This window comes from Ranitomeya imitator, chromosome 1, assembly GCF_032444005.1.
Source record: "Ranitomeya imitator isolate aRanImi1 chromosome 1, aRanImi1.pri, whole genome shotgun sequence".
Lineage (NCBI taxonomy): Eukaryota > Metazoa > Chordata > Amphibia > Anura > Dendrobatidae > Ranitomeya > Ranitomeya imitator.
The window spans coordinates 957,568,255-957,594,132 of NC_091282.1; the positions used below are offsets into that span (position 1 = coordinate 957,568,255).

The 25,878-nt window shown below is 46.9% G+C and overlaps 1 protein-coding gene across 2 annotated transcripts in view; it reads right to left on the reverse strand.

Moving 5' to 3' along the window:
* Positions 1–25,626, reverse strand: part of USP53 (ubiquitin specific peptidase 53) — a 40,476-nt gene extending 14,850 nt beyond the window's left edge. For both annotated transcript variants that reach the window (XM_069743747.1, XM_069743748.1), the window contains exons 1-5: positions 25,141–25,626; positions 11,200–11,292; positions 8,854–8,988; positions 5,895–6,008; positions 5,730–5,812 (exon numbers count right to left, since the gene is read on the reverse strand). In XM_069743747.1, the coding sequence (XP_069599848.1) occupies positions 5,730–5,812; positions 5,895–6,008; positions 8,854–8,988; positions 11,200–11,292; positions 25,141–25,287 (572 nt within the window). In that variant the 5' untranslated portion in view covers positions 25,288–25,626. The remainder of the gene's footprint in view (positions 1–5,729; positions 5,813–5,894; positions 6,009–8,853; positions 8,989–11,199; positions 11,293–25,140) is intronic.
* Between the last annotated feature and the right edge of the window lie 252 nt (positions 25,627–25,878).

Genomic DNA, 25,878 nt, shown 5'->3' on the forward strand with positions numbered 1-25,878 from the left:
TTTCTCCAGTTTCACATTCAATTGAAAAAACAAACTGAAATTTTTAAGTGAAATAAGAAAAATAAAAGCAGTAAAAATATGTGGTTGCATATATGTGCACACCGTTAAACTAATACTTTGTTGAAGTAGCATTTGAATTTATAACAGCAGTCTTTTTGGGACATCTACAATTGGCAAGCTTTGCCCAATCTCCCTTGCAATAGCGCTCAAAATCTGTCTGATGAGGACATCCTCAGGTCAACCATCAGGATATGAATTTGATCCAGGTCTGGGCCATTCCAAAAAACTTCATTTTTTTGTTGATTTGGAGGTATGTTTTGGGTCATTGTAGTGCTAAAAAGTGAAATTCCTCTTAGCAGGGACCTGAAGGTTTCATGTAAAATTAACTGATATTTGGAACGGTTCACGATTCCCTCCACCTTGAATAAAGCTCTAGTTCCAGCTGACAAAAAGACAGCTCCAAAGCACAGTGCTGCCTCCACCATACTTCACTGTGGGTATGGTGTTCTTTTGATGCTGTCCATAGGTGGCTTTGCTCAAAACATACCTTTTGGAATTATGGCTAAAAAAAAACAAACAAAAAAAACAAGCAAACCCAAACACTTGTTATGGTCTGATGAGACCAAGGATGAACCTTCCCACATGCTTTCAGCAGACTGATGTAGGCCTTAGCAAAACAGCTGGACTTGGGATGTTTTTCTTTGAAATAAAAGGATTCCATCTTGCCACCCTACCCCACAGGCCAGACATATGAGGAATATTGGCCATTTTTATCACATGAAGTACACAGAGTATTTTCTTGTCTTTTCATCAATATTTGAGGGACATCCAGTTCTAGGTAATGTCACTGTCAAATTTAAGCAACTTCTTGATGACCATCTTCATAATTTTTTATGGTATGGCTAATGTCTTGGAAACATTTTTGTTTTTATAACTTTTAACAATGAGATCCCCTTGCTGTGTTGTAAGCAGTTTATGGACCATGGCTTTTGGTGTAAAATACAACTATCAACATCTCAGTAAAATCCTCCTTGAAAAGCTAATTTTTATATTGGGTCCTAAGAATCACTATAAAATGATGGCAGCCGAGTGTTGACTACTATTTAACATGAACACAAATTCTGGAAAAAGGTTTTAATTATTTCTTCTTGCTATGTTTTTTTCAACATGACAAACATCTGGTATTTTAACAGGGATGTGCAGTTTTCATTTCCACTGTACACTTTAAACAAAGTTGTAGAAATTAATGTAGTTTATAGTAACATGTGTTACTATGTAGTTTATGCCAGGTGCACAGATCACTGAGCTTCTGCTCCAGCATCTCCACTTTTGTTTCTGTGCTTGACAATGTATTTGAAGAGTCGGCTGCCTGGTAAACCAGCTACCTTCTGCGATAGCCGATGTATAGGCAGAAAAGGGGGCTGGGCTCGTATGTTGAAATAAGCAGTCGCTCCTGTATTGAACACCAGACTGGCAGTACAGATTATGAACCTGGCACCAGAGCAGATACCAACTGACTGAGCCACCTATCGTAAATTAACCATTAGTGGGTTATAGGATTACCACTTTATTAGTAGTCGATTTCTAAGAGGTGCCCCAATCCATAGCTATACGTCCTGGTCCCAGCCTCACCATCGCCACTGCCGGTCCAGTACTTCACACAAGGCTGCTATTTTCAAAAGCTGAGCCAGCCCCCTTCTCTGCATATGCATCAGCTGTCAGAGAATTGAGCACAGAAAGTAAAGAGGATATGCTGAAACCTGCCATTATTAAACTTTATTAGAAAGTTAGGATTTTTTTTTTTTTAAGCAGGACAAGTTTTTCTTAATTACTGTTTAGAGTACTGCACATTTGGATCAAGTGAAACAGCAACTAACGTAGTGAACATGCCCCCAAGGTGTTAGGCTGACTTTAGACTCCACGTTTCACAAGCGTAGGCTTAGGTGCAATTACTACTGCACCACAGTAGTGCCACAGAACTGCTGCCTTCACCCAGCATTGGGTACGTATGAAGAATTAGGAGCACTGGGGTAAATGCCTTTGCATCAATTTGTCAGCTTTTCCTACAAAGGGTCAGCCCAGCAAAAGTAAAAGCATACAATAACACCAACAGATCACACCATGCTTCTTTCCCTACATCCTTGTGATATAACCCATCTTCAGCACACTGCTGATGGCAAGAAAAGTACAAATGTGATGTGAATGTGGGACCAGCTTGAGAGCGACTTGACACGGCATTTATATGCTCTCACCATACAATTATATTTACATGTGCTCACTTCTCGCACATTAGCAGCGCCGTGCTGGAGCTAAATTGCAGGGAGCTTATCCATTAGTGCATGATGCAAGGAGTTTTCTTGTTTTTCTTAAACTTTGACAGTAAAAGCGATTTTCATTCGGAAAGTCAGAATTTCTTCGCTAACTGCTCATACAATGAGGCAGCACAGCAGCCAAAAGAAAGAACATCTGCTTGTGTCTGGAACCCTGGGCCCAAATAACATGGTGCGCTTACAGCCTGAGTCACTGTTCAAAAAGGCTGCAATTTAAAGAAAACATTAACATGCTAAAATCCTCCCACGCCTCGGTAACTGCGCATTATTTATCGGAAGATTGGAAAAAACTTTCCCCAACGACGCTTCTAATGCCTCTGACTCACTTACAATGAGAACGGAGTGAAGCAATTTCCTGCCACTCGTGTCGAAAACAGAAAACAAAATGAGTTTTTGACGGGATTCATTTGAAAATACTAGAAACTGGAGAAGCGCTCCTCGCCTTCCGAAAGGGTCTCCGTAATAACAGGTCACACTCCCAAAAGCCGTTCAGACCGTCAGCTCCCGATTCCCTTAGATTTCAGATCTGCAGAGATCATTGCGGTGTAAAAATCAGTCTAAAGAACCAAGACTGGAGGAAGAGCAGAGTGACAGGCAGCGCAGTGATACTGATCGTGTCCGATCACTGGAAGCCCCACGTAAGGCAGAGATCAGAGGCAGCGCTCGCGTACGGACTGATATATTCTAGCCTCACTGCGATGGACACCTGCAGGTGATGCATTACACACGAGGCTCCCCAGGATACCATGCTAGACATATGGGATGGGCTGCTCTGGAATTCATCTTCAAGTTCTTTCATCGCCTGACTCTTAAAGCCAGTGATTGGCGGAAGCGGTAAGTTGCATCATTGGATACGCTTGTGAGGACGCGCCATTCCTCACACTTGCCCGCTGCAGACAGTCACACGACTGAATAACGGAATGCACTTACTTCCTGTCCCGGTGAGGACTACTGAAAGTTCCTGGTTGTATCACACCATAAAGGGGTACAAATTGGAAAGGGCTTGTTAAAACAAGCAAATTTACACCTTATTTCTTATTAAAAAATCCTCTCCTTTCTCAAACACTGGGTATTTCTAATTCTATAGTTTATCACTTGTTTCCAAGGTGACTGGCTTCCTCTGCAGTCGATGGAGGTCTCCGTTTTCCTAGGCAATGTGTGTGTGCTTGCAAGTTCTTTGCTACAGAAAACTCAAGTTTTCTCAGCGCCCCAACAGATCATGTATTCGGGATTTCCCTAGTATTGCACAGATGAGAGAACCTGCGGCAATCTCTGATGTCCTGATAATTTCATCCCCTGTGCAATACTAAGGAAATCCTGAAAACATGATCTGTTGGGGGCCCTAAGGGCGGGAGTTTGGGAAACACTGCTATGGAGTATGCAAGTACTGCTGTGAAGTTGGCAGGTTAATTGCCAACCTGATTGCTTGATCCAGCCAACTTCAGTGTCCCTGTGACCTCTGATGCAGCAGAGCCAAACCTCCCCCTAACAGCAGCATTGGAGATCACAGTGTGGCTCGAGAAGCTGGCGGGCAGTGGAGGGATGCGCACCCCCTGAAGACAGGAGACCAGGCAAACCCTTAAAGCCATCTGTGACACTTGTAAATTTTGTTTAGAGACTGGACAAACCCTTTAAGCTAAAAGGGCCATATTTAAAAGTGACCTGTTGTATAGATTATACACAGATTTCTACAACTCATGCTTTCCTAACTTATAAATACAAACCAATTTTATTAAAAGTTCGATACAAATGATTTAATGAGGAATTTCATTCATTTTATAGTTAAATTACACACACCGGGTGAATTAAGTATTGAACACCACCAATTTTCTAAGCAAATCTATTTGGAAAGGTGCTATTGACATGAAATTCTCACCAGATATCAGTAAGAATCCACCCAACCAACACAGGCAAAGAAATCCAACCATAGAGATCCATAAATTAAGTTTTGTGTAATGATGACAAATGACACAGGGAAAAAGTATTCAAAACTTCGTACAAAAGCCTTTGTTGGTGAAGACAGCTACAAGACGCCTCCTGTATGGAGAAACTAGTCACATGCATTGCTCAGGTGATTTTGACTCATTCTTCCACATATACACTTTCCAAATCCTGAAGATCTCATGGGCTCCTTCTGTGAACTCTGACCTTTAGTTCCTTCCATACATTTTCTATTGGATTCCGGTCAGGTGACTGGCTGGGCGATTATCAGCTTTATTTTTTTCTCTCAAACCAATTGAGAGCTTCATTGGCTGTGTGTTTGGGATCATTGTCTTGCCAAAATGTCCACCCTCATTTCATTATTCTGGTGGATTGCAGATTTTTTTATTTCCAAGAATGTCTTGGCACATTCATTCACATGAAGTTTGCCTGTGTCGTATGCTGAAAAACAGCCCCTCACCGTGATCTTCCCACCACCAAACTGCATGATGGTGTTTTTGGGGTGATAAGCAATGCTTTTTGCCTCCAAACATGTTGTGTACTATGGCATCCAAAGAGTTCAACTTTGGTCTCATCTCACCAGACTATATTCTCCCAGTATTTCACAGATGTTGTTGAGCGAATTTTAAATGCACTTGAACATGCTTATTGTTCAGCAACGGAGTCTTGCGTGGAGAGCTTGCATACAGGCCATGGAGGAGGAGTGCACTACTTATAGTTTTACTTGAAACAATTGTACCTGCTGACTCCAGGTCTTTCTGTAGCTCTCCACAGATGGTCCTTGGCTCTTGGACAACTCTTTTGATTATTCGTTTCACTCCTCTGCCTGACAACGTGTAGGGAGCACCTGGTGATGGCCAGTTATGGTGAAATGATGTTCTTTCCACTTCCAGATTATGGCCCCAACGGTGCTCACTGGAACCTTCAGTAGATTAGAAATTCTTTTTATAAGCCATCAGTTGAACCAGCTGATATTTTCAAGTGGCATGTTTGCCTTCTAATTATTGATAGTCTCATGACTTTCCACACCTCTTTCATCATGTGTGCAATACTTTTAGCTTGTGTTATCTTTCAAGATTACATATAACTTACATTTATGGACACCTATGGTTTGATATCTTTGCCTGTGTGGGTTGGATGGGTTGTTACAGACATCTGGTGAGAATTTCATGTCAATAGCACCTTTCAAAATATACATACTTAGAAAATTGGTGATGTGTTCAATACTTATTTCAATTACTGTATGAGCATGTAGGATATAGATAGCGAATATATATATCTATCCACATATATATCTCTACATATATCTACATACACAAACCTTTTGACATGCAAAAAATTAGAGAATGATATCTCAGCATGAACGACTTCCTACAACACTAATAGGTTAACGAAGACCAATGCAGAGCACAGAATTTTGGCTAAGTGGAGTAAGATACTGTAGGCCAAAGTGCTTACCAAAGTGCAGTAGTAGAAATGTAACGTACAAACTCTGTAAAAGGCAATGGATCAGATGATGCTCCACAGCTCCGACACACACTCTGTGGAAACACACATTATAAGAAACAGAAGATAAGGAGGGGTCGTTATTGGCAACTCGGGAACTCCGCGCGCGCATCATACCTGCTCATACAGAGTCATGGCGAACTTCTGATGGGTAATGCAAGATTTGGAAGTGCACATATCACCTTCACTATTTGGCACAATATGGAAATGAATTCGCTGTAGTATATTTTCCTGTAAATAGCACACAATAAGAAGAAAAACACAAATTTATTAACACTGAAGATGAGCAGATGAAGATTTTCCTTTATGAATGAATCACAAGCAGCCATAACAGGGCACACGTACAGAATATGGGGCCGGTTCTGCAGCCATGAACAATCTGTACTATAAGCTTTGACCAAGATTTACAGACAGTGCATAAACCATTTATCACATGTAGTTTTTACTAGTATGGGGCAGTGTTGGACACTGGAATGTAAGGGGGATATTTTCTGATCTAATCTTCATATATAACAATCAAGGTGTTGATCGATAACAGTATCTGAAGCAACAAGACCTAAGCTTTAGAAACGTACACAAGTTCAAAGTTTTCCTATTCCAAGGTTATTTGCACCTTTTCTCCCCACAGAGAGAGTTGGCTACAAGTCACCTTAAGGTAGCCATTTCATCCCAAATTGACGGTGGCTCTGGGTCACTCTAGGCTAAACCTTGCCTAGATTGGGTAACGGAAATTTATTATGGGAAATACACCACAATCCAGATGCAAATTGTGGTAAAAAAGCAAACAAACTGGTGTATATCTGGTGTGACAATTTATTAGGCATTTTAGGTGCTTTTGGCTCCCATATAGACAGTTTTCTAAGGTATCCAGAAAATAGAGCATGAGAGGTTCTAAAATTCACCAGATATATAGTTGGTGGGCACACAATATATGGCCCTAATGACTCAATCCAGCACTTTTTTTTTTTTCTATCTGTTAACGATCAGTAATGTATTATCAGGTTTCCAGAGCTGCTCCCGGCCCTCTTCTGCACCATATGAACTCAGCAGTTACTTTCACACTGCGGACCATTTCCTTTTTTATGCCATGTTCACATGTTCAGTATTGAGCCCTTATTTGAGATTGAGACTGTCATGGATTTACAGTAAGGCCACGTTCACATGTTCAGCATTCGGTCAGTATTTTACCTCAGTATGTGTAAGTCAAAACCAGGAGTGGGTAATTATACAGAAGTGGTGACGCGTTTCTATTATACTCGTCCTCTGATTGTTACACTCCTGGCTTTGGCTTACAGATACTGAGGTAAAATACTGACCAAATACTGATTCTAAGAATGTGGCCTTAATGTAAATCCATGACAGCCTCAATCTAAAATAAGGGCTCATTCAGAAGTTCAGTTTTCGCGAACGAGTGCGATCTGTGTTTTTCACAGATAGGTTATGGAGCCATGCACATGTCCACTTTTTTCCTCAGACTGAATGCTCCACAGAAAATATCAGAAACATGTCAGATTTGATCTGAGGGTCGGATCAAAATCAGCAATACAAATCACCGGGTCCGTGAAAAAAAAAAATTGGACTGCACTTGTATAACATCCAACTGCGATCCGATTCATGAACTGTCAGAAGAGAAAGTGAATGACACTCCGAACACAGATTCAACTCTGATCAGAATAATCAGTCCGATTTGCTCATACCTGTACATTGAAGACGTTCTATGTGCATCTAGTAATGTTGATCTATTATTCCCATGTGAAGCAGCCGCTTCCAGGTAATGTAGAACAGCTCCAATTCATTGGAAAAAGAGGCGATCTGCAGTAATCTGTAGCAACCGCTACACATTGAATGGAGCAGGTCAGTGCAGTTCTGTTCAATGGGTCTGATCCTTTAACTCACCATTCTTAAAGAAAACCAGTCACCCCCAAAATCGAAGATGAGCTAAGCCCATCGGCATCAGGGGCTCATCTACAGAATTCTGTAATGCTGTAGATAAGCCCCCGATGTATCCTAAAAGATGAGAAAAAGATGTTAGATTATACTCAACCAGGGGCAGTTCCGCTGCGGTCCGGGGCCTCCCATCTTCTTACGATGACGTCCTCTTCTTGTCTTCACGTTGCGGCTCCGGCGCAGGCGTACTTTGTCTGCCCTGTTGAGGGCAGAACAAAGTACTGCAGTGCGCAGGGAAAGGTCAGAGAGGCCCGGCGCCGGCGCACTGCAGTACTTTGCTCTGCCCTCAACAGGGCAGACAAAGTACGCCGCAGTGTGAAGACAAGAAGAGGACATCGTAAGAAGATGGGAGGCGCTGGACCGGACCGCCCCTGGGTGAGTATAATATAACCTGTTTTTCTCATCTTTCAGGATACATCGGGGGCTTAGCTACAGCATTACAGAATGCTGTAGATAAACCCCTGATGCTGGTGGGCTTAGCTCATCTTCGATTTTGGGGGTGGCAGGTTCCCTTTAATGAAGTCAGTGCTGGAGTAACATACGCCTTGAACACATTAAAACTGCCGGGCGCCTCCCCCAGAAGTGTTACTCCAATCAGGGTCTAGAGAACATTTCCTGTGCAATCAACATCATGATGTATTTGCTGTGCAGACATCGCCACGCCATCTCTCACCCAAATTCTACCCGCTTTGGCAGAGCTGTCAAAGACTGGCAGAAAAGCAACAAAAGCCAAAAAAATGTGTAACTGAGTAGACAATGCAAGAAAACATCTTGATGAATCGGGAACAAAGTGTTTATATCCAGCTGCTGTCAGAGCTATAAATACCTGATTGATGGCGGTGGTCAGAGTCAGGTGCCACCAAGCCGAAATTGATAACCTGTCCTGCGTCATCAGTATTAGATGCCTGGACATTCACTTTAAGCAAGTAAATAAACAGTTGGTGCAAAGAACAGAAAAGTATAACCTGTCTATCGAGATGCATCAAACTTGTCATAATGGCTCATGTGGAGCCAACTGTGGTGGATCTTCTTCCTGCAGCTGATGCCCATTAAGTTAGATCTGCAGAAATTCTGACTTCTGTGTTAAATGTGAATATAGTCAAAGATCATCAGGAAAGACAATACTCACAAAACATTCAGCAGCATCATCCATCAGGCCAAGCTGGAAGCGGTGCTCATCTTTAAAGCTCTCAGCAAGGGCAAGCCTCATGGCGTCGGAGGGGAGCACCTTCTCTCTACTAGTTTGAAACTGGGAAAATATGGACTGAGGGAAAGAGAAGCAAAACAGCAACATTACAATCACAATTGTCCCCTGAGCTCCACCATCACAAACAAGCTATTGTAAAGATATTGACTGCAGTTTTAGAGATTAACCAGATAATTGAACAAGTGAACAGGACAAGTTAGATCAAAAATTCCAAAATGTCGTCTGCTGTCCATTCCGTTAGGCTACATGCCCACAATCAGGAATAGCAGTGTTCTGGACGCAGCACAACATCCAAAACGCTGCCTTCTACATCAGAAGAAGTGAGGATGGGATTTACAGAAATCCCGTGCCCATTGTGTTTCTATTTACCAGCGGTGCCAGTTACGAGCAGCAGCATGGACATTTCTGTAGCAGATTTTGACCCAATAGAACTACATTACATGCGCTAAATCTACAAAGACTGACAAACAGGTGCGGTAATTGGAAAAAGTGAATGCCGGCTCACCTGCTTGTAGTTCAATTCAATTGAGGAGCATGAAAAACGTCCTGACCCAGATGTAAGGCATGCAATAGAAAAATGATGAATTCCAGCTTCATTAATACATGAATTCATTTAAAAATATCTGAAAATGACAGTCACAAATGGAAAGGAGAGATGGCGATTTGATAAACAAGAGATGTGAAAGCTTGGAGAAAAGGATGCAGGAACTGCGTCTGAAACGCGTCATTAAACCACCATCTCTCCTTTCCATTTGTGGTCACGTCATTTTAAGATTTTTTTTTCAAGAAATTCATGTTTTAAGTGGAGCTGGAATTCATCGTTTTACTATTGTGGTAACTAGAACGCAGCGTTTTGGACACAGCAATACACTGCATCCAAAATGTTGTTATTAATGATCGTACGGTCGTAGTCTTACAGACTTCTGGAAGCGCTGTTCTGTAGCTTGCAACCAGCAAACATGCCTGGGGCTACCGATGTAGGCGGTATGTAGTGGGTGGTGCATGGATTGCCATGAGCAGTTTTACGTGGCACAGTTGCTACCTTCAGAACAGTAAGGCACCTCCGTTATTTTTAGATGCATTAATAATTAGTGATGAGCGAGGGTGCGAATAGGTGTTATGCGAGCATGCTTGTGTGTTCGGCGTGCTCGAATACTATGTTCCAGTCCCCGCAGCTGCTTGTCTCGTGGCTGTTTGACAGGCACAAAACATGTAGGGATTCCCTAGTTGTTAGGTAATCAATGCAAGTGTTGCAGCTGTCAAACAACAGTGAGACATGCAGCGGCGGGGACTGGAATATAGTATTCGAGCATGCCAAAGACGCTCTATCAACACGAGTGTGCTCGCGTAACACTTATCTGAGCACGGTTGCTCATCACACTGATACTCAATAAATGTCAGAGTATATAAGTGGATGAACTAAAGGGAAGAAGCTGAGGATACTCATTCAACCATTCTGCTGGGACTAAATTGTAAAGAGGATTTCCACCTAAATTTTACATAGACCAACATACAACCGTTTTGTCACTTCTGCCCTTTACACCAAGGCTGCTAGGGACAAGATGTCTGACAACAACATGAGTCATCTGCTCAGCTGAAAACTTGACTGGCATGGTGGGGACAGCAGAGCAGGCAGCCGCAGAGACACGTCAGTGCTCGTCTCAGACTAATAAAGTCAGAGAACCGCTGTTACATAGACGCCTACTATAATCTACAGGCCGCAATGGTAGTAACATTCACCACCACACTTTGTAAACAAGCCCAGGCGCTGACATTATCCAGTGTTTCCATGTAAATGCAAATAAACCTGTTTAACTGGAAAGCAATGCAAAGGAAAGGTGAGGGGATAAAAAAAATACTGTTAAGTAGGATGGAAATGACTCCTTTAAAAGACAGTCTTAGCGGTGGTGGTCATCATTAAACATGGCGCCGACATATGCGCAGATCGACTTCCTGCAGCCTTCAGGAAATGTCGGAGGTGGCGCATGTGCAGAATGACGAGCCAAGATCTCATTTTGCGAATGTGCCACCTTCAGCTCCATTTTTCCAAAAAAATACTGGAGGTCGATCTGCGCATGTGACAGCGCCATTTTCAAGAAGATCGCCACCAGCGAGAGCACCGCCCACAGCTAAGAAGGCACCAGCCCAACATTTAAATAAATGCATGATGATGAATGCAAAAGAGGCAGCAGAGGGGCCGTGGCTGAGCCCTCTAAGCCGAAGACCCTAATCACAGTCCTGCCCCGAAACTTAAAACTGGTTACGTACCTTTAAAGCACAAAATATGCACGCTTCTCCTAAACAAACGTGTCCAGTCAGCCCACGTAAACTGCGTCGAAAGATGTCCAACTGCCACAAAACCTGCAAGGCAAGCAGAATGGCAAATTAAGTCAACACTGAAACACTTAATGGGGTCCCGTAGTGCAGATTCTTCAGTCACGTGGAACAATCACATGAGAATGGCTGGACTTCATAGACATGTGTATTCTCAACCTACGCACCCATGCACTCAGCTGAAAGCGGTAACATTTCTCCTTGTGGAGTGTGACATGTCAAGCCTGGCATGTCAGAGTGGGGAGTCTTATGCGCCATGCATGCTCCTCTAGGAAATTAGATATGCAACTTGCCTCTTCAGGGAGGATGACGTGGAATGGAACCCTAGCGCCACCTATTGGAAGCAACGATCTTAAAAGCCAATACGGAACCTTTAACGAGCCTTGCTTAAAAGTTAATTCTAGGGCCAAATCTGCTTTGAGATCAGAAGATACTGAATAATTACACAGACAATCACTATTAAAGGGGTTGTCCCCATTCATCAGCCTCCCATAGGTTCAGTTATGAATAAGCAAAAAAAAACCTTGAGCGTTACAGATCCTCACTGGGTCCAACGCTGCCTCTCTGCTTCTGCCCCAGCCTTTCTTCATTGGCTGTCATGTCAACAGGGCTGCAGCCAATCAACAGAGGCAACAGATACTGTATTGGACCCAGGGAGGTTAAGTAAAGCTCATGGGTTAAAAAAAAAATCAAAATTATCTTAATGAGCCTAGGGGGGCAAGCCTTTCAATCTAAATTATGTAACATTTCATGTGCAAGTTCACAGCTAAAGAAAAGTACGGTAGATAGTGACAACAACCAGATGTCATAAGGAACAACCAAAAAGGAAGGACCACCAATAATCAAACAGTTAAAATACATCCAATGGGAGTGCAAGAAATGGCCTCCCTCCCATACCTGAAGATTCAGTACTCAAATATTTCCCCATGAATTAACACTTCTGAAAAGTCTTCGTGGAACTCCTCATATGCCATTCTTTTGTTACTTCTCCTAGAAACGTACCAGTAACTTGACATCGAGGGGCCACCATTTCTCTTGTCACAGAGGCTTGGCCAATGTCAGACTGTACAACCGACACCTCCCAGTGATCAATTCATTCACACATTTCCATGGAGAATAACAGAAACAGCAGCTAATCATTCAAAAAGTCATTCTGGAGGAAGCCTCTATTTCACAAGAAATACAGTTACTTAGTAAAGTTTCATGACGACCTTAAAGGAAGGTGACTAAGGCTGGTTTCACATTTGCGTTTTATGCCGCTGCGTTTTTTGCGCAAAAAAAGCATGTTTTTTTTTCCCTATACTTAACATTAAAAACGCATGCTTTTTTTGCATTCGTTTTGCCCCCTTTTGCAGCCGCATGCGTCTTTTCTATGCATGCGTTGTGTTGCAGAAATGCAACATGTAGTAATTTTTAGTGGCTTTTTTTGCCGCAAAAAACGGTAATTAATCTTACCGATAATTGTATTTCCAGGAATCCATCCTGACAGCACCATGGAGGACGTCCTTCTTATTCGCAGTGGGACAGGAAACACGAGAGTTTAAAAGGACCCTCCCCCTTCCACCCTTCAGTGATTTTCCAAAGTAACACATCTGGATGGATGCAAACAGAAAATGTATTTTGAACATAACAAGATTAACACCAATGTTACTTCACATAAGTATAACACGTATTTGTATTAGGGAGGGAACTATCCGTGCTGTCAGGATGGATTCCTGGAAATACAATTATCGGTAAGATTAATTACCGGTTTCCAGGTCACCACCTGACAGCACCATGGAGAAGTACCAAAGGAGACTTCCTGGTTCTAGGGTGGGACTACCGCTTGAAGCACCTTCCTGCCAAAAGCTAACTGAGAAGAGACTACATCTAATTTGTAGTGTTTTGAAAAGGTGCTAATGTTAGACCAAGATGCCGCTTTACAAATCTGATCTATTGAGGCCCCCCCCTTTTTCAGCCCAAGACGCGGCCATAGCCCTGGATGAATGAGCTTTAAGGCTATCAGGAGGAACTTTTCCCCGCGCCTGATAGGCCATGGTAATAGTGGATCTAATCCACCTGGCAATAGTGGATTTTGATGCCTTTTTACCCCTATTAGGACCCCCGTACAGGATGAAGAGATTACTATCCTGTCTCCAGGCCCTAGTCATATCCAAGTATTTCAACACCGTCTCCCTAACATCTAAGTTATGGAAGAAAGCTTCTTTTTGATTTTTAGGAAACTGGCAAAAAGACGGAAGAACGACCTCTTGGTTAATATTTGACACTGAGGCTACCTTGGGAAGAAACCCTGGGTCAAGCCTCAAAACCAATCTATCATCAAATATCTGCAGATAAGGGTTCTGGATGGATAGGGCCTGAAGTTCCCCCAATCTTTTGGCTGATGTAATGGCCACTAAAAATACTGCTTTTAGGGAAAGATTAGCGATATTTATATCCTTCTCTATATCAAAGGGCTCTTCGCATAATACATTAAGGACTAAATTAAGGTCCCAGGGAGGGACAGACTTCCTGATTAGAGGTTTGAGCCTCGAGACCACTCTAGAGAACCGAGCGATCCAAGGGTGGGCGGCAAGGGAAGAGTCATAAAATACACTGAGGGCTGCAATTTGAACCCTCAAAGTACTCGGTTTGAGCCCCTTCTTGAATCCCTGTTGTAGGAAATCAAGAATCCTGGGTATGTTAGGGTGATCAACATCGACTGTTGTGTCTCCACAAAAACTGCAGAATTTCTTCCAGGTTCTAAGGTATATTGCTGAGGTCACTGGTTTCCTACTTGCTTGTAGAATAGAAATCACTCCTTCTGAAAGGCCTCTTGCCCTCAGGATCTGCCGTTCAGGATCCAAGCTGTTAACCGCAGCTTCTCTGGGTTCTGATGGAAGATCGGACCCTGAGAAAGTAAGTCCCCCCTGACTGGAAGATGGTAAGGACTGTCCACTGCCAGCTTCTTTAGAAGGGGGAACCAGCTCCTTCCGGCCCAGAAAGGGACCACCAGGATCACCTGAGCTCTGTCCTCGCAAATTTTTCTGAGTACCCTTGGTACTAATGCCAGAGGGGGAAAGGCGTATAGCAGACCCGAGCTCCATGACTGAGAAAGGGCATCTACCCCTGCTGGATTCTCCTGAGGATTTAGTGAGAAGAAGGTTCTTATTTTTGCGTTCTTTCTGGTTGCGAAAAGATCCACGGTCGGGGTTCCCCAGCGCTGACATAGGGTATCGAAAATTCTGCTGTTCAGTTCCCACTCTATGGGTGATAGCTTTTCTCTGCTCAGGAAATCCGCAACTTGGTTCCTTGAGACTTCTAAGTGGACTGCTGAAATTGAAAGTACCGATCTTTCTGCCCATTCGAAGATCTGATCCGCCAGATGTTGCAGCTTCGGATGTCTCGGGCCCCCTTGATGGCGAAGGAAAGCTACCGCCGTCGTGTTGTCCGATAAGATCTTTAGATGTCTGTTCCTTAATAGGGTCCGGGCTGAACACAGAACCTTCCAAACCGCCTGTAGCTCTCTGTGGTTTGAGGAATTGTTGCTCTCTTCCGAATTCCATTGTCCCTGGTAGTATCTTCCGAGTACCTGGCCGCCCCAACCTTGTTGACTCGCGTCCGTTGTTACCGTGACGGCCGGGGTCTGGATCCATGGGACCCCCACCTGAAGGTTCTCTGACACCGTCCACCATCGTAGGGATTTCTTGACTCGATAGAATAGGACAAACTGTCTGTCCAACGAAGACTGTCTTCTGTCCCATGTTGTTAGAACCGCTCTTTGTAGTTGACGGGAATGGAATTGGCTCCAGCTGACGCATGGGATACAGGCTGTCATTAGGCCTAGGATCTTCATTGCATCTCTTATCGTCACCCGAGTTCTTGCAAACTGTCGAACCTTCTCTATCAGGTCTGACCGTCTTCTGTCTGGAAGAAAAGACTTCCTGATGTTCGAGTCTAGTATTACACCCAGAAACTGTCTCCTTGATCTTGGGGTTAAGTGTGATTTCTTCCAGTTCAACACCCAACCTAGATTCTGCAGTGTGGAGATCACCAATCGAGAGTCGATCCTGAGTTGGGACTCTGAGTCTGCCACTAACAGGAAATCGTCTAGATATGGTACTATAATGATGTCTCGCTTCCTTAGCTAAGACACGATCTCTATGATGAGTTTTGTGAAAACTCTGAGCCGATGCCAGTCCAAATGGAAGGCAACGGAATTGATAGTGGAGGACTGAACCCTCTTTCTCTATCGCGAATCTTAGGTACTTTTGATGTTGTGAAGAAATTGGAACGTGGTAATACGCACTTTTTAGATCCAAAGTGCACATTACCACGTCCTTCCCTAATAGGGGAATTGTGGAGCGAATTGACTCCATCTTGAATTTCTTGTACGACAACCATCTGTTTAGCGGCCTGAGATTTATGATGGTTCGGGATTCTCCTGACGGTTTTATTATAGAGAAAAGACCCGAGTAGTGACCTGTTCCCATTTGGTGAGGAGGTACGGGAGATATAGCCTCCATCCCGAGGAGATCCTGAATGTCTGACCACATTGGTGAGACTGAAGAGAGACGGGCGTTGGAAATGAAAAATCTCTCTGGGGGACGAGATACAAACTCTATCCTGTACCCCTGAGATATAACCTGAAGGACCCAAGGATTTGAGGTAATTTTTTTCCACTCCTCCAGGTAATTCAACAACCGACCCCCTACCCTGGTGGCGTCATTTCCTTCGGAACTCAGACCTAGGGTTTGAGGGACCTGGATCTCTATTTCGGTTCCTATTTTCTCCCCCTTTCTGATAACTCCATCTCCCCTGTTTACCTTTACCCCTATAGTCTGATCTCTGACTGTAATAGGGTCTACGAAAGGGCTGGAATTTTTTCTTTTTCTCTTCTGGAAACCCCTTCTTTTCATCAGAAGCTTTCTCCAGAATGTCATCTAATACAGGCCCAAAAACACGGCCACCTGAAAAGGGAATGGAACATAGTTTGTTCTTAGAAGGAACATCCCCCGACCAGCTTTTTAACCAAATGGCCCTACGGGCTGCATTAGATAGTGATTGCCCCCTGGCTGTGAACCTGACAGATTCTGCCGTAGCATCTGCAAGGAAACCTGTGGCTAGTTTAAGTAAAGGGACAGCATTGATGATAGTTTCCCTAGAAGTCTTGGCTGACAATTGATCCCTTAAATCGTCAACCCACAGATGCATGGCTCTCGCCACAGAAGTCGCCGCAATATTTGTGCGGATCACAGCGGCCGAACTTTCCCAAGCTTTCTTAAGGAGGCCATCTGCCTTTCTGTCCATGGGCTCCTTTAAATTCGAGGAGTCCTCGAACGGAATGGCAGTTCTCTTGGACACTTTCGCTAGTGGGATGTCAATTTTTGGTATATCTTCCCAGTCTTTGACCTCCTCATGGTCAAAGGGAAGACTGAGTCTAAAGTCTCTCGGGATCGATATCCTCTTCTCTGCCTCCTCCCACTCTTCCAAAATCATTGAGCTGCGGGAAGAGGTTAAGAAGGGGTCAGTAGCTGCAATCTCTGAGCAAAAGCCGAGACTGAACTCGGACTCACCGAATGTGGGCATTAACTGGAAAGACTTTTGAAGTCTGCGAACGCAGCCCCCCGAACATCTCATCTTGTACGGAGAGAGAGGTAGAAGGTTCTTCAACCTGCATAGTTTGCCTGACCGCACCCAGCAGTTCATCAATATCGTTGGAAGAGAATAGATACTTTTTCCCCTTCTGAGGAGGGTCTCTACATACTTCCTCTATATCAGATTCTGATGGACTGTCCTCAGACGATGAATCTGACTCTCTCTGCCTCTTCCTAGACCTGGGAGGATCCTGGAACTCAGGCTGGATCGGCTGGGAGGCGGATATGTTAGATATAGAAGCCTGCACTTCTTCTCTAACCATAGCTCTCATGCTTGTTAATAGAGAGGCCTGTTCCTCTCCTACAATACGAGCGGTGCAGGACTCGCACAGAGGCTTCTGCCATGAGGCAACAAGTTTTGTAGCACATATTGGACATCTCTTAGTTCTGCCCGTCTTCTTATCCCCAGATGAAGGACGCCCCTGGAACAGACAAAGGGACCACTACTAGTACCTTTAATGGGCCTATAAGGAGCGCACCTCTAAGCGGGACTCACATGCGTCAGGGAATCCCGTTTCCCCGGGGCTTCTACGCTGACAGCCGGTATAGCACCTGGGTCCATTACAGCTGCGGTGCCTAGCGCTATCTAGCCACTTACCTTAAATCCTTTTGCTTGTGTCCCAGTCCTCCTACAGGAGCGAAGAGGAAGACCGCCCCCTTGCTGCCGCCCTGACCCGGAAGTGATGCGGCAGCGGTGAACCGGAAGTTCAAAGCCCATTTACCGCCGAGGAACACATGGAGTCCAGCGTTCTCTCCAGCATTCTGCCGAACCTGCCTCTCCTCGCCGGACTATCTGCGAAGGGATCACCCTGCAGAGACCATGTGCAGGTACGCTTGGGGTAGTCATCCGAGGTCGAGAGCCCCCCCAGGGGGAAGCGACCTCCTCGCCAGGAGCAGCGCTGCACTGGCGTCGCTGAGGGACCTGCTTAATTGGGTGTCGGCGATACAGAGATTCGGCCCGTGGGAAGGAAGAGGCTGAGCCCCCCCGATCCGCACGCTCTGTAGGGACAGCGATCTCTCGTCGTTCCTATCCACAGTGGGACAGGAAAAACACTGAAGGGTGGAAGGGGGAGGGTCCTTTTAAACTCTCGTGTTTCCTGTCCCACTGCGAATAAGAAGGACGTCCTCCATGGTGCTGTCAGGTGGTGACCTGGAAAAAACCTATTGCCGTCTATGTAAACGCATGCGTTTTTATAGAAAAAAAAAAAAACAGAAAACACACTGATATGCCACCCCCCCACCATAAAGGTGATAAAGGGATCCCTACCCCTAACCCTAACGGGATCCTAACCCTAACGGGATCCTAACCCTAACGGGATCCTAACCCTAACGGGATCCTAACCCTAACGGGATCCTAACCCTAACGGGATCCTAACCCTAACGGGATCCTAACCCTAACCCTAAAGGGATCCTAACCCTAACCCTAAAGGGATCCTAACCCTAAAGGGATCCTAACCCTAACCCTACCCCTAAGGGTTAGGATCCCTTTAGGGTTAGGATCCCTAGGGGTAGGGTTAGGGGTAGGGTTAGGATCCCTACCCCTAACCCTAGCTATTTCTGTTTATAGTGGGTTTTTTACTTGATTTTGATGATTGGCAGCTGTCACACACTTCTCATCGTGCGTTTAAAAAACGCAAACACATGAAAAAACGCATGTAAACGCGTCAAAACACCGCATATTTTTCACCACATGCAAAAACGCATGCGTCTAAAAAATGCAGCGTTTGCACGCGTTTACATGCGTTTTTTCACCATGCGTTTTTTTTTTAAACGTATGCGTTTTAAAATGCAAGTGTGAAACCAGCCTAAGAAAGAAAAAGTCCACATAAGCGGTAAGGCCATACCATCAGGCGGCACAGATACCGATACTATGTACAGTGTACTCCAGGCTTCACAGAACAGGTCTTCCACAAATAACAAAAATCCTTGGGTTGTCTCATTTTAGGAACGTTACATTTTCCTCTTGTTCATTCTAAATGTAGCTGCTGATCAAAAGATTTCTTATGGTTGAAGGCAGCCTAAAATGTTACACTCAGGGATTGTGCACACGTTGTTTATTTGCAGTATTTTTCTGCTGCAAAAAATGACATTGGCAGAAAAAAAAAAAACACACCAAATTATGCACTTTAGTGTGCATTTTTTTTCCTCCATTCATTTAAATGGCTGAAAAATGCTGCAAAATTATTGAAAGACCCGACATGCTGCAGATTGGAATAAAAAAAAACAAAAAAACGCTTTGAAGATTCAAATCTGCAAGTAAAAAATAAGCAGCTCGTGTCGGAGCTTCCAGAAATCGCATTCACTCGGCCGGTACGGTAGGATGCTATGGGGTTTCTGTATGAGATATTGCCCTTTTTATGTAGAGCAATTTCTATGATCTTTACAAGAGGATCTGACCTGGGGGACTATGGGGTGGGGGGAGGATTTAGGCAGCTCCACATAATCAGCCTGTAAGCACCACCCCCTTGGTAAAGACAATAGAGAAGTAGAACTAGATAAAAAGTTCCAACATTACTAGATCTGTACAGCGGAATATATATATATATATATATATATATATATATATATATATATATATATATATATATATATATATATATATATATATAATCAGGGGGGAAATGGAGAACCGACACTTGACCTCACGCACCATTTTATATCATCTCATCATGTTTCACATTTGACCTGCTGCATACATGTAAAATATAGGAGAAGATTTTGGCAAACTACAGATTCCCAAATATATGGTGGTGGGATGCTTCTACAGTGCATGAATTGATGTGGACCTTAAAAAGTTAAAAGCAGAATATTTACGTTTTCCTAAACAATTTCCTAAAAACAACATGTAACAAGCGCTTTCATTCAGACAAGCATTTTCTTCTTTAATCTCATAAAGGAAATGTATTTCTGAGTCAATTGGAGCTCAAACGAATTTCCTTCCTCCCAATAAAAGGTCCCTTGGAGACTTCTCTACAGCTTGGAGGAACAGTAACCCTTCAATCAGGGGGCAGACATGTTCTGTGTGAAAGTGGAGAAGTGTCTTTTCCAAGCACAGGGTGGGATCAGACCCTCTCACACTCTCAGCCCCGGCCTGAGGTGCCAGTACAGGGCCCCATCATGCCATCACCGACTGCACAGCTTGAGGTTACGCCACCATGTGCGATGCCGCCCAGCCACGCACCCTGGCACCGGCTAATGAAACATCTTGGCATACTTAATGCTTGCATCAGATCATTTTAATATTGAGGTCAATGGATGCAAACGCTGTTCAAATATCCTGCTGCCTCCCACGCCGGACTGACACACACGAAGGACGGACTAGTGTTAGAAGGAGTCCCACAAATATTAACAGAAAGCTAGCCAAAAATGGAAGCGTACACAAGAAAAAGGTTATGTTCTCTGGCGGGCTCCTGAGATTTGTCAGTGTATAATTAGTGACCACCACTCTTTAAAGGGAAGGTTCACCGACCCAGCACAGTATAAGTTAGCACTCTAACATACAGTATGGAAAAGCTAAAATCACCCAAGGTTTTATATTGGCAGTGCCTAAAGACCCGTCTGTCCACGGTTCCAGTCCAGGATGAGGGTGTCTGGCACGTCTATCACAACTCATCCGTGTGCGGTCAGATATGGTCACTGGCAGCACACACATTCTAGGTCTAGGTTTTTTTGCTGACTGATGGTCCACAAAAAAATAAATAAAAAGCTTTAAGCTCCGTTCCTCAGCAGGTCTCATTTCTGGACCAATCTCGCCCAGTCAAGCGAAAGGGTCTGCAAAGAAAATGGACAGCACACAAATTCACACGGTGTCTGTCTGACTTTTGAAACCTGAGAATATTTTTTTTTGCATACAAGAAAAATGCAAGACACGTGGACTTCTGGCTTCTGTCGTGGTGTAAAGTATAGTAGAGAAATGCGGTTCTTATAAAAGAACAAAAACTACCTGGACCCAAGTCACCTCTGCCCCCTTCATAACCAAAACCACCTGTGACCCGACTGGTGAGAATGGATTGCCTGCAGCGTCAAGAGACTGGTCCCAGGGCAGTCATCACTACTGTAGGTGCTGTAGGTCAGCAACTATTGAAATGAATAGGATCAGAGCACCATTTATACGTGTCCACCACAGGAGCTGAATACAGCCGATCACAGGGGTGCCAGGCATCACATTCCCAGAGACGGCTAATGCAAAGGATAAATCATCAATACCTTAAAGGGAATCTGTCAGAAGGTTTTTGCTATAATCTGAGGACAGCATGAGATAGGGGCTGAGACACTGATTTCTGCTATAGGACACATTAGGTGTGTTGTCTCCATATAATTAATGTTTTATCACCAGGAGATCATCACTGCCTTGACTACAGATTGCGTGAGCCCTGGTCCAGCCAGGCCCCCTCCGATAAGCATTGATAGTTCCAGAAGTTATAATATCCCTTTCATCAATTACTTGCCCCCTGCAACCACAGGCCATGGCAGCCAGGTGCTGTACATGTAAGAGCCACCAGTGAGCAATGAATAGGATGTCATCATTGCAGGATTTTATAAGATTATAGTTATGTAAGGAATACATGAGTTCATTATTATAAATGAGATATCACTCATTCTTAGCATTATCAACTGTGACTTATTACAGATCGCAGGACTCTGAACCGGTGCACCACATCTGTTCCCACGGCCATTGGTTTGTAGCAATACATGTACTATTAGCAAATAATTGGGCACCTCTGCTCTGCAAACTTGTAGGCAGAAGCACCTTGTCCTTTCAGGGGTCATTTCTGAATGACTGCCTTTGACCAGAAGAGTACATGCTAGACACCAATGGGGCACATGTCGGTATGTCATCCATGACCAGCAGTCAGGACCAAAAACCACAGCGTAAACACTGCACACCTGCAGGAGGCTTACTGTCCCAGAGTCTTGTCCTACAGCACTTGTGCTTCTGCTAAACCCTTCATACACTTTAATCAGCCATGGTATGGTGCCAACTCAGAATGGCACCTGGGGAGGGTCAAATGGCTCCAAAGGTCACCTACTCATCTATCTACGCTGAGCAGGAACGCTACAGCCATGGACAGGACACAAGGGACAGAAAGTACAGAGTTTCAGGGTTCATTGTTTTGCCACAGCCATAAAGCCACAGGCTAGTAATTTATTCATTAGCAAGTCAAGCAAGACCAGGGGATGAACTATCAGGGCCAGATCAATAGGGTGAGAAAACATGCTGTGCCTATATCAATTATTCACATGATAACTGACACTTGGTACAAGCACCCCTAGTCAAGTGCCACCTCGGAGCACGCTTTCTATGCCGCACACATGGGCACGCTTGTTCTTCTACGACAATGCCAATGGATGCCAAATAAGAAAAAAAAACAACTAAAAGGACGCAAGTGGTAAAAACGTGGAACACCCACAAAAAACCATATGATCCAGCACATAAATAGCATCAGTGTGTACATGGTATTTATTAAAACAGATGTCCAATGCGAAGAAAAATAAATGCTTGGATCTGAGGTTACACACGACAGTAGAATAAACAGACACGGCATCCAAGACTGGTATCTGCCCATGTACAGAGCCAACAGCCATCTCAGAGGGCATATACACAGACAGCTCCCAGGGTCTCACACTGACAACCCCCACACAAGGGTAAACCTGGCGATAGCAGAACACGGACAGCACAGGTGACACCGGCAAAGAGGAGGACTGGGGATCATAGGCTGCACACAGGGGCAAACCTGGCGACGGCAGAACACGGACAGCACAGGTGACACCGGCAAAGAGGAGGACTGGGGATCATAGGCTGCACACAGGGGCAAACCTGGCGACGGCAGAACACGGACAGCACAGGTGACACCGGCAAAGAGGAGGACTGGGGATCAGAGGCTACACACAGGGGCAAACCTGGCGACGGCAGAACACGGACAGCACAGGTGACACCGGCAAAGAGGAGGACTGGGGATCAGAGGCTGCACACAGGGGCAAACCTGGCAACGGCAGAACACGGACAGCACAGGTGACACCGGCAAAGAGGAAGACTGGGGATCAGAGGCTGCACACAGGGGCAAACCTGGCGACGGCAGAACACGGACAGCACAGGTGACACCGGCAAAGAGGAAGACTGGGGATCAGAGGCTGCACACAGGGGCAAACCTGGCGACGGCAGAACACGGACAGCACAGGTGACACCGGCAAAGAGGAAGACTGGGGATCAGAGGCTGCACACAGGGGCAAACCTGGCGACGGCAGAACACGGACAGCACAGGTGACACCGGCAAAGAGGAAGACTGGGGATCAGAGGCTGCACACAGGGGCAAACCTGGCGACGGCAGAACACGGACAGCACAGGTGACACCGGCAAAGAGGAGGACTGGGGATCAGAGGCTACACACAGGGGCAAACCTGGCGACGGCAGAACACGGACAGCACAGGTGACACCGGCAAAGAGGAGGACTGGGGATCAGAGGCTGCACACAGGGGTAAACCTGGCGACGGCAGAACACTGACAGCACAGGTGTCACCGGCAAAGAGGAGGACTGGGGATCATAGGCTGCACACAGGGGCAAACCTGGCGACGGCAGAACACGGACAGCACAGGTGACACCGGCAAAGAGGAAGACTGGGGATCAGAGGCTGCACACAGGGGCAAACCTGGCGACGGCAGAACACGGACAGCACAGGTGACACCGGCAAAGAGGAGGACTGGGGATCAGAGGCTGCACACAGGGGTAAACCTGGCGACGGCAGAACACTGACAGCACAGGTGTCACCGGCAAAGAGGAGGACTGGGGATCATAGGCTGCACACAGGGGCAAACCTGGCGACGGCAGAACACGGACAGCACAGGTGACACCGGCAAAGAGGAAGACTGGGGATCAGAGGCTGCACACAGGGGCAAACCTGGCGACGGCAGAACACGGACAGCACAGGTGACACCGGCAAAGAGGAAGACTGGGGATCAGAGGCTGCACACAGGGGCAAACCTGGCGACGGCAGAACACTGACAGCACAGGTGACACCCGCAAAAAGGAGGACTGGGGATCAGAGGCTGCACACAGGGGTAAACCTGGCGACGGCAGAGCACGGACAGCACAGGTGACACCGTCAAAGAGGAAGACTGGGGATCAGAGGCTACACAGGGGTAAACCTCCGGTCACCAGGCGCGCACCGTCGTGTCTCCGGTCACCAGGCGCGCACCGTCGTGTCTCCGGTCACCTGGCGCGCACCGTCGTGTCTCCGGTCACCAGGCGCGCACCGCCGTGTCTCCGGTCACCAGGCGCGCACCGCCGTGTCTCCGGTCACCAGGAGCGCACCGCCGTGTCTCCGGTCACCAGGCGCGCACCGCCGTGTCTCCGGTCACCAGGCGCGCACCGCCGTGTCTCCGGTCACCAGGCGCGCACCGCCGTGTCTCCGGTCACCAGGCGCGCACCGTCGTGTCTCCGGTCACCTGGCGCGCACCGTCGTGTCTCCGGTCACCAGGCGCGCACCGCCGTGTCTCCGGTCACCAGGCGCGCACCGCCGTGTCTCCGGTCACCAGGCGCGCACCGCCGTGTCTCCGGTCACCAGGCGCGCACCTCCGTGTCTCCGGTCACCAGGCGCGCACCGCCGTGTCTCCGGTCACCTGGCGCGCACCGTCGTGTCTCCGGTCACCAGGCGCGCACCGTCGTGTCTCCGGTCACCAGGCGCGCACCGTCGTGTCTCCGGTCACCAGGCGCGCACCGTCGTGTCTCCGGTCACCTGGCGCGCACCGTCGTGTCTCCGGTCACCAGGCGCGCACCGTCGTGTCTCCGGTCACCAGGCGCGCACCGTCGTGTCTCCGGTCACCAGGCGCGCACCGTCGTGTCTCCGGTCACCTGGCGCGCACCGTCGTGTCTCCGGTCACCAGGCGCGCACCGTCGTGTCTCCGGTCACCAGGCGCGCACCGTCGTGTCTCCGGTCACCAGGCGCGCACCGTCGTGTCTCCGGTCACCAGGCGCGCACCGTCGTGTCTCCGGTCACCTGGCGCGCACCGTCGTGTCTCCGGTCACCAGGCGCGCACCGTCGTGTCTCCGGTCACCAGGCGCGCACCGTCGTGTCTCCGGTCACCAGGCGCGCACCGTCGTGTCTCCGGTCACCAGGCGCGCACCGTCGTGTCTCCGGTCACCAGGCGCGCACCGTCGTGTCTCCGGTCACCAGGTGCGCACAACCACCAGTCACTACAGGTACTAGCAGATCAGGTACACAGACAGGTATGGCCGCTCACCTGCACGGCGCTGTTCAGGAAGCAGCTGTTCTGGCCGGGCTCATTGAACAGGCCTTTAGTGGGGGCTAAGGAGAGCATACTGCCCGGCTGGTAGACCTTCCCCAGGTTCCCCCCCGCCTGCCGGCGGAATAGTTTCACCCAGGCCATGTCCCTCCGCCGCACGTTCCACAAGGCACAGCAGGTAGTCCGGGCACAGCGCTGCTCACACCGGTGTCGCTCCTGCCCCTAGTGGCCGGGAAGGCTCCATCTTCTCCCGGTGGCCGCACACGTGTTATCCAGTCCCGGAGCCGCTCAGCTCTGTACAGCTATGAGAGGGAGCAGGGAGACGTGTGGGAGGAGGAGGAGCCGCCGGGCGGGGGAGGAGCCGCTCTCTGGTTTCAGGAAAGGGGGAGCGCGCAGATTTTCCGAGCAGTCAGATCCCGTCCGTGACCCGCAGCTGCCGCCAGCGGTGACCGTCCCGTGCCCGCTACTACCAGGCGCTCGGCGGACGATGGGGGCGATGCGCGCAGCCAGGACTCCGCCTCCTTGTTTTTTGTTTTCTTTTCCGGGAGCTCACCTGTACGTGACGTACGGGGGCGGGGCATCACCTGATTGGTCACCTGGCGTTCAGGGCAGGTGGTGGGCGTGGCGTGTGACAGTGCGCGTGAGTGGCCCGGGGAGGCGCAGTGTGGCCTGTGCTCCGGCTGCAGCTAGTTCTACCTGTCATGCGGAGCCGAGGCGGCGGGGGATGGGGTGATG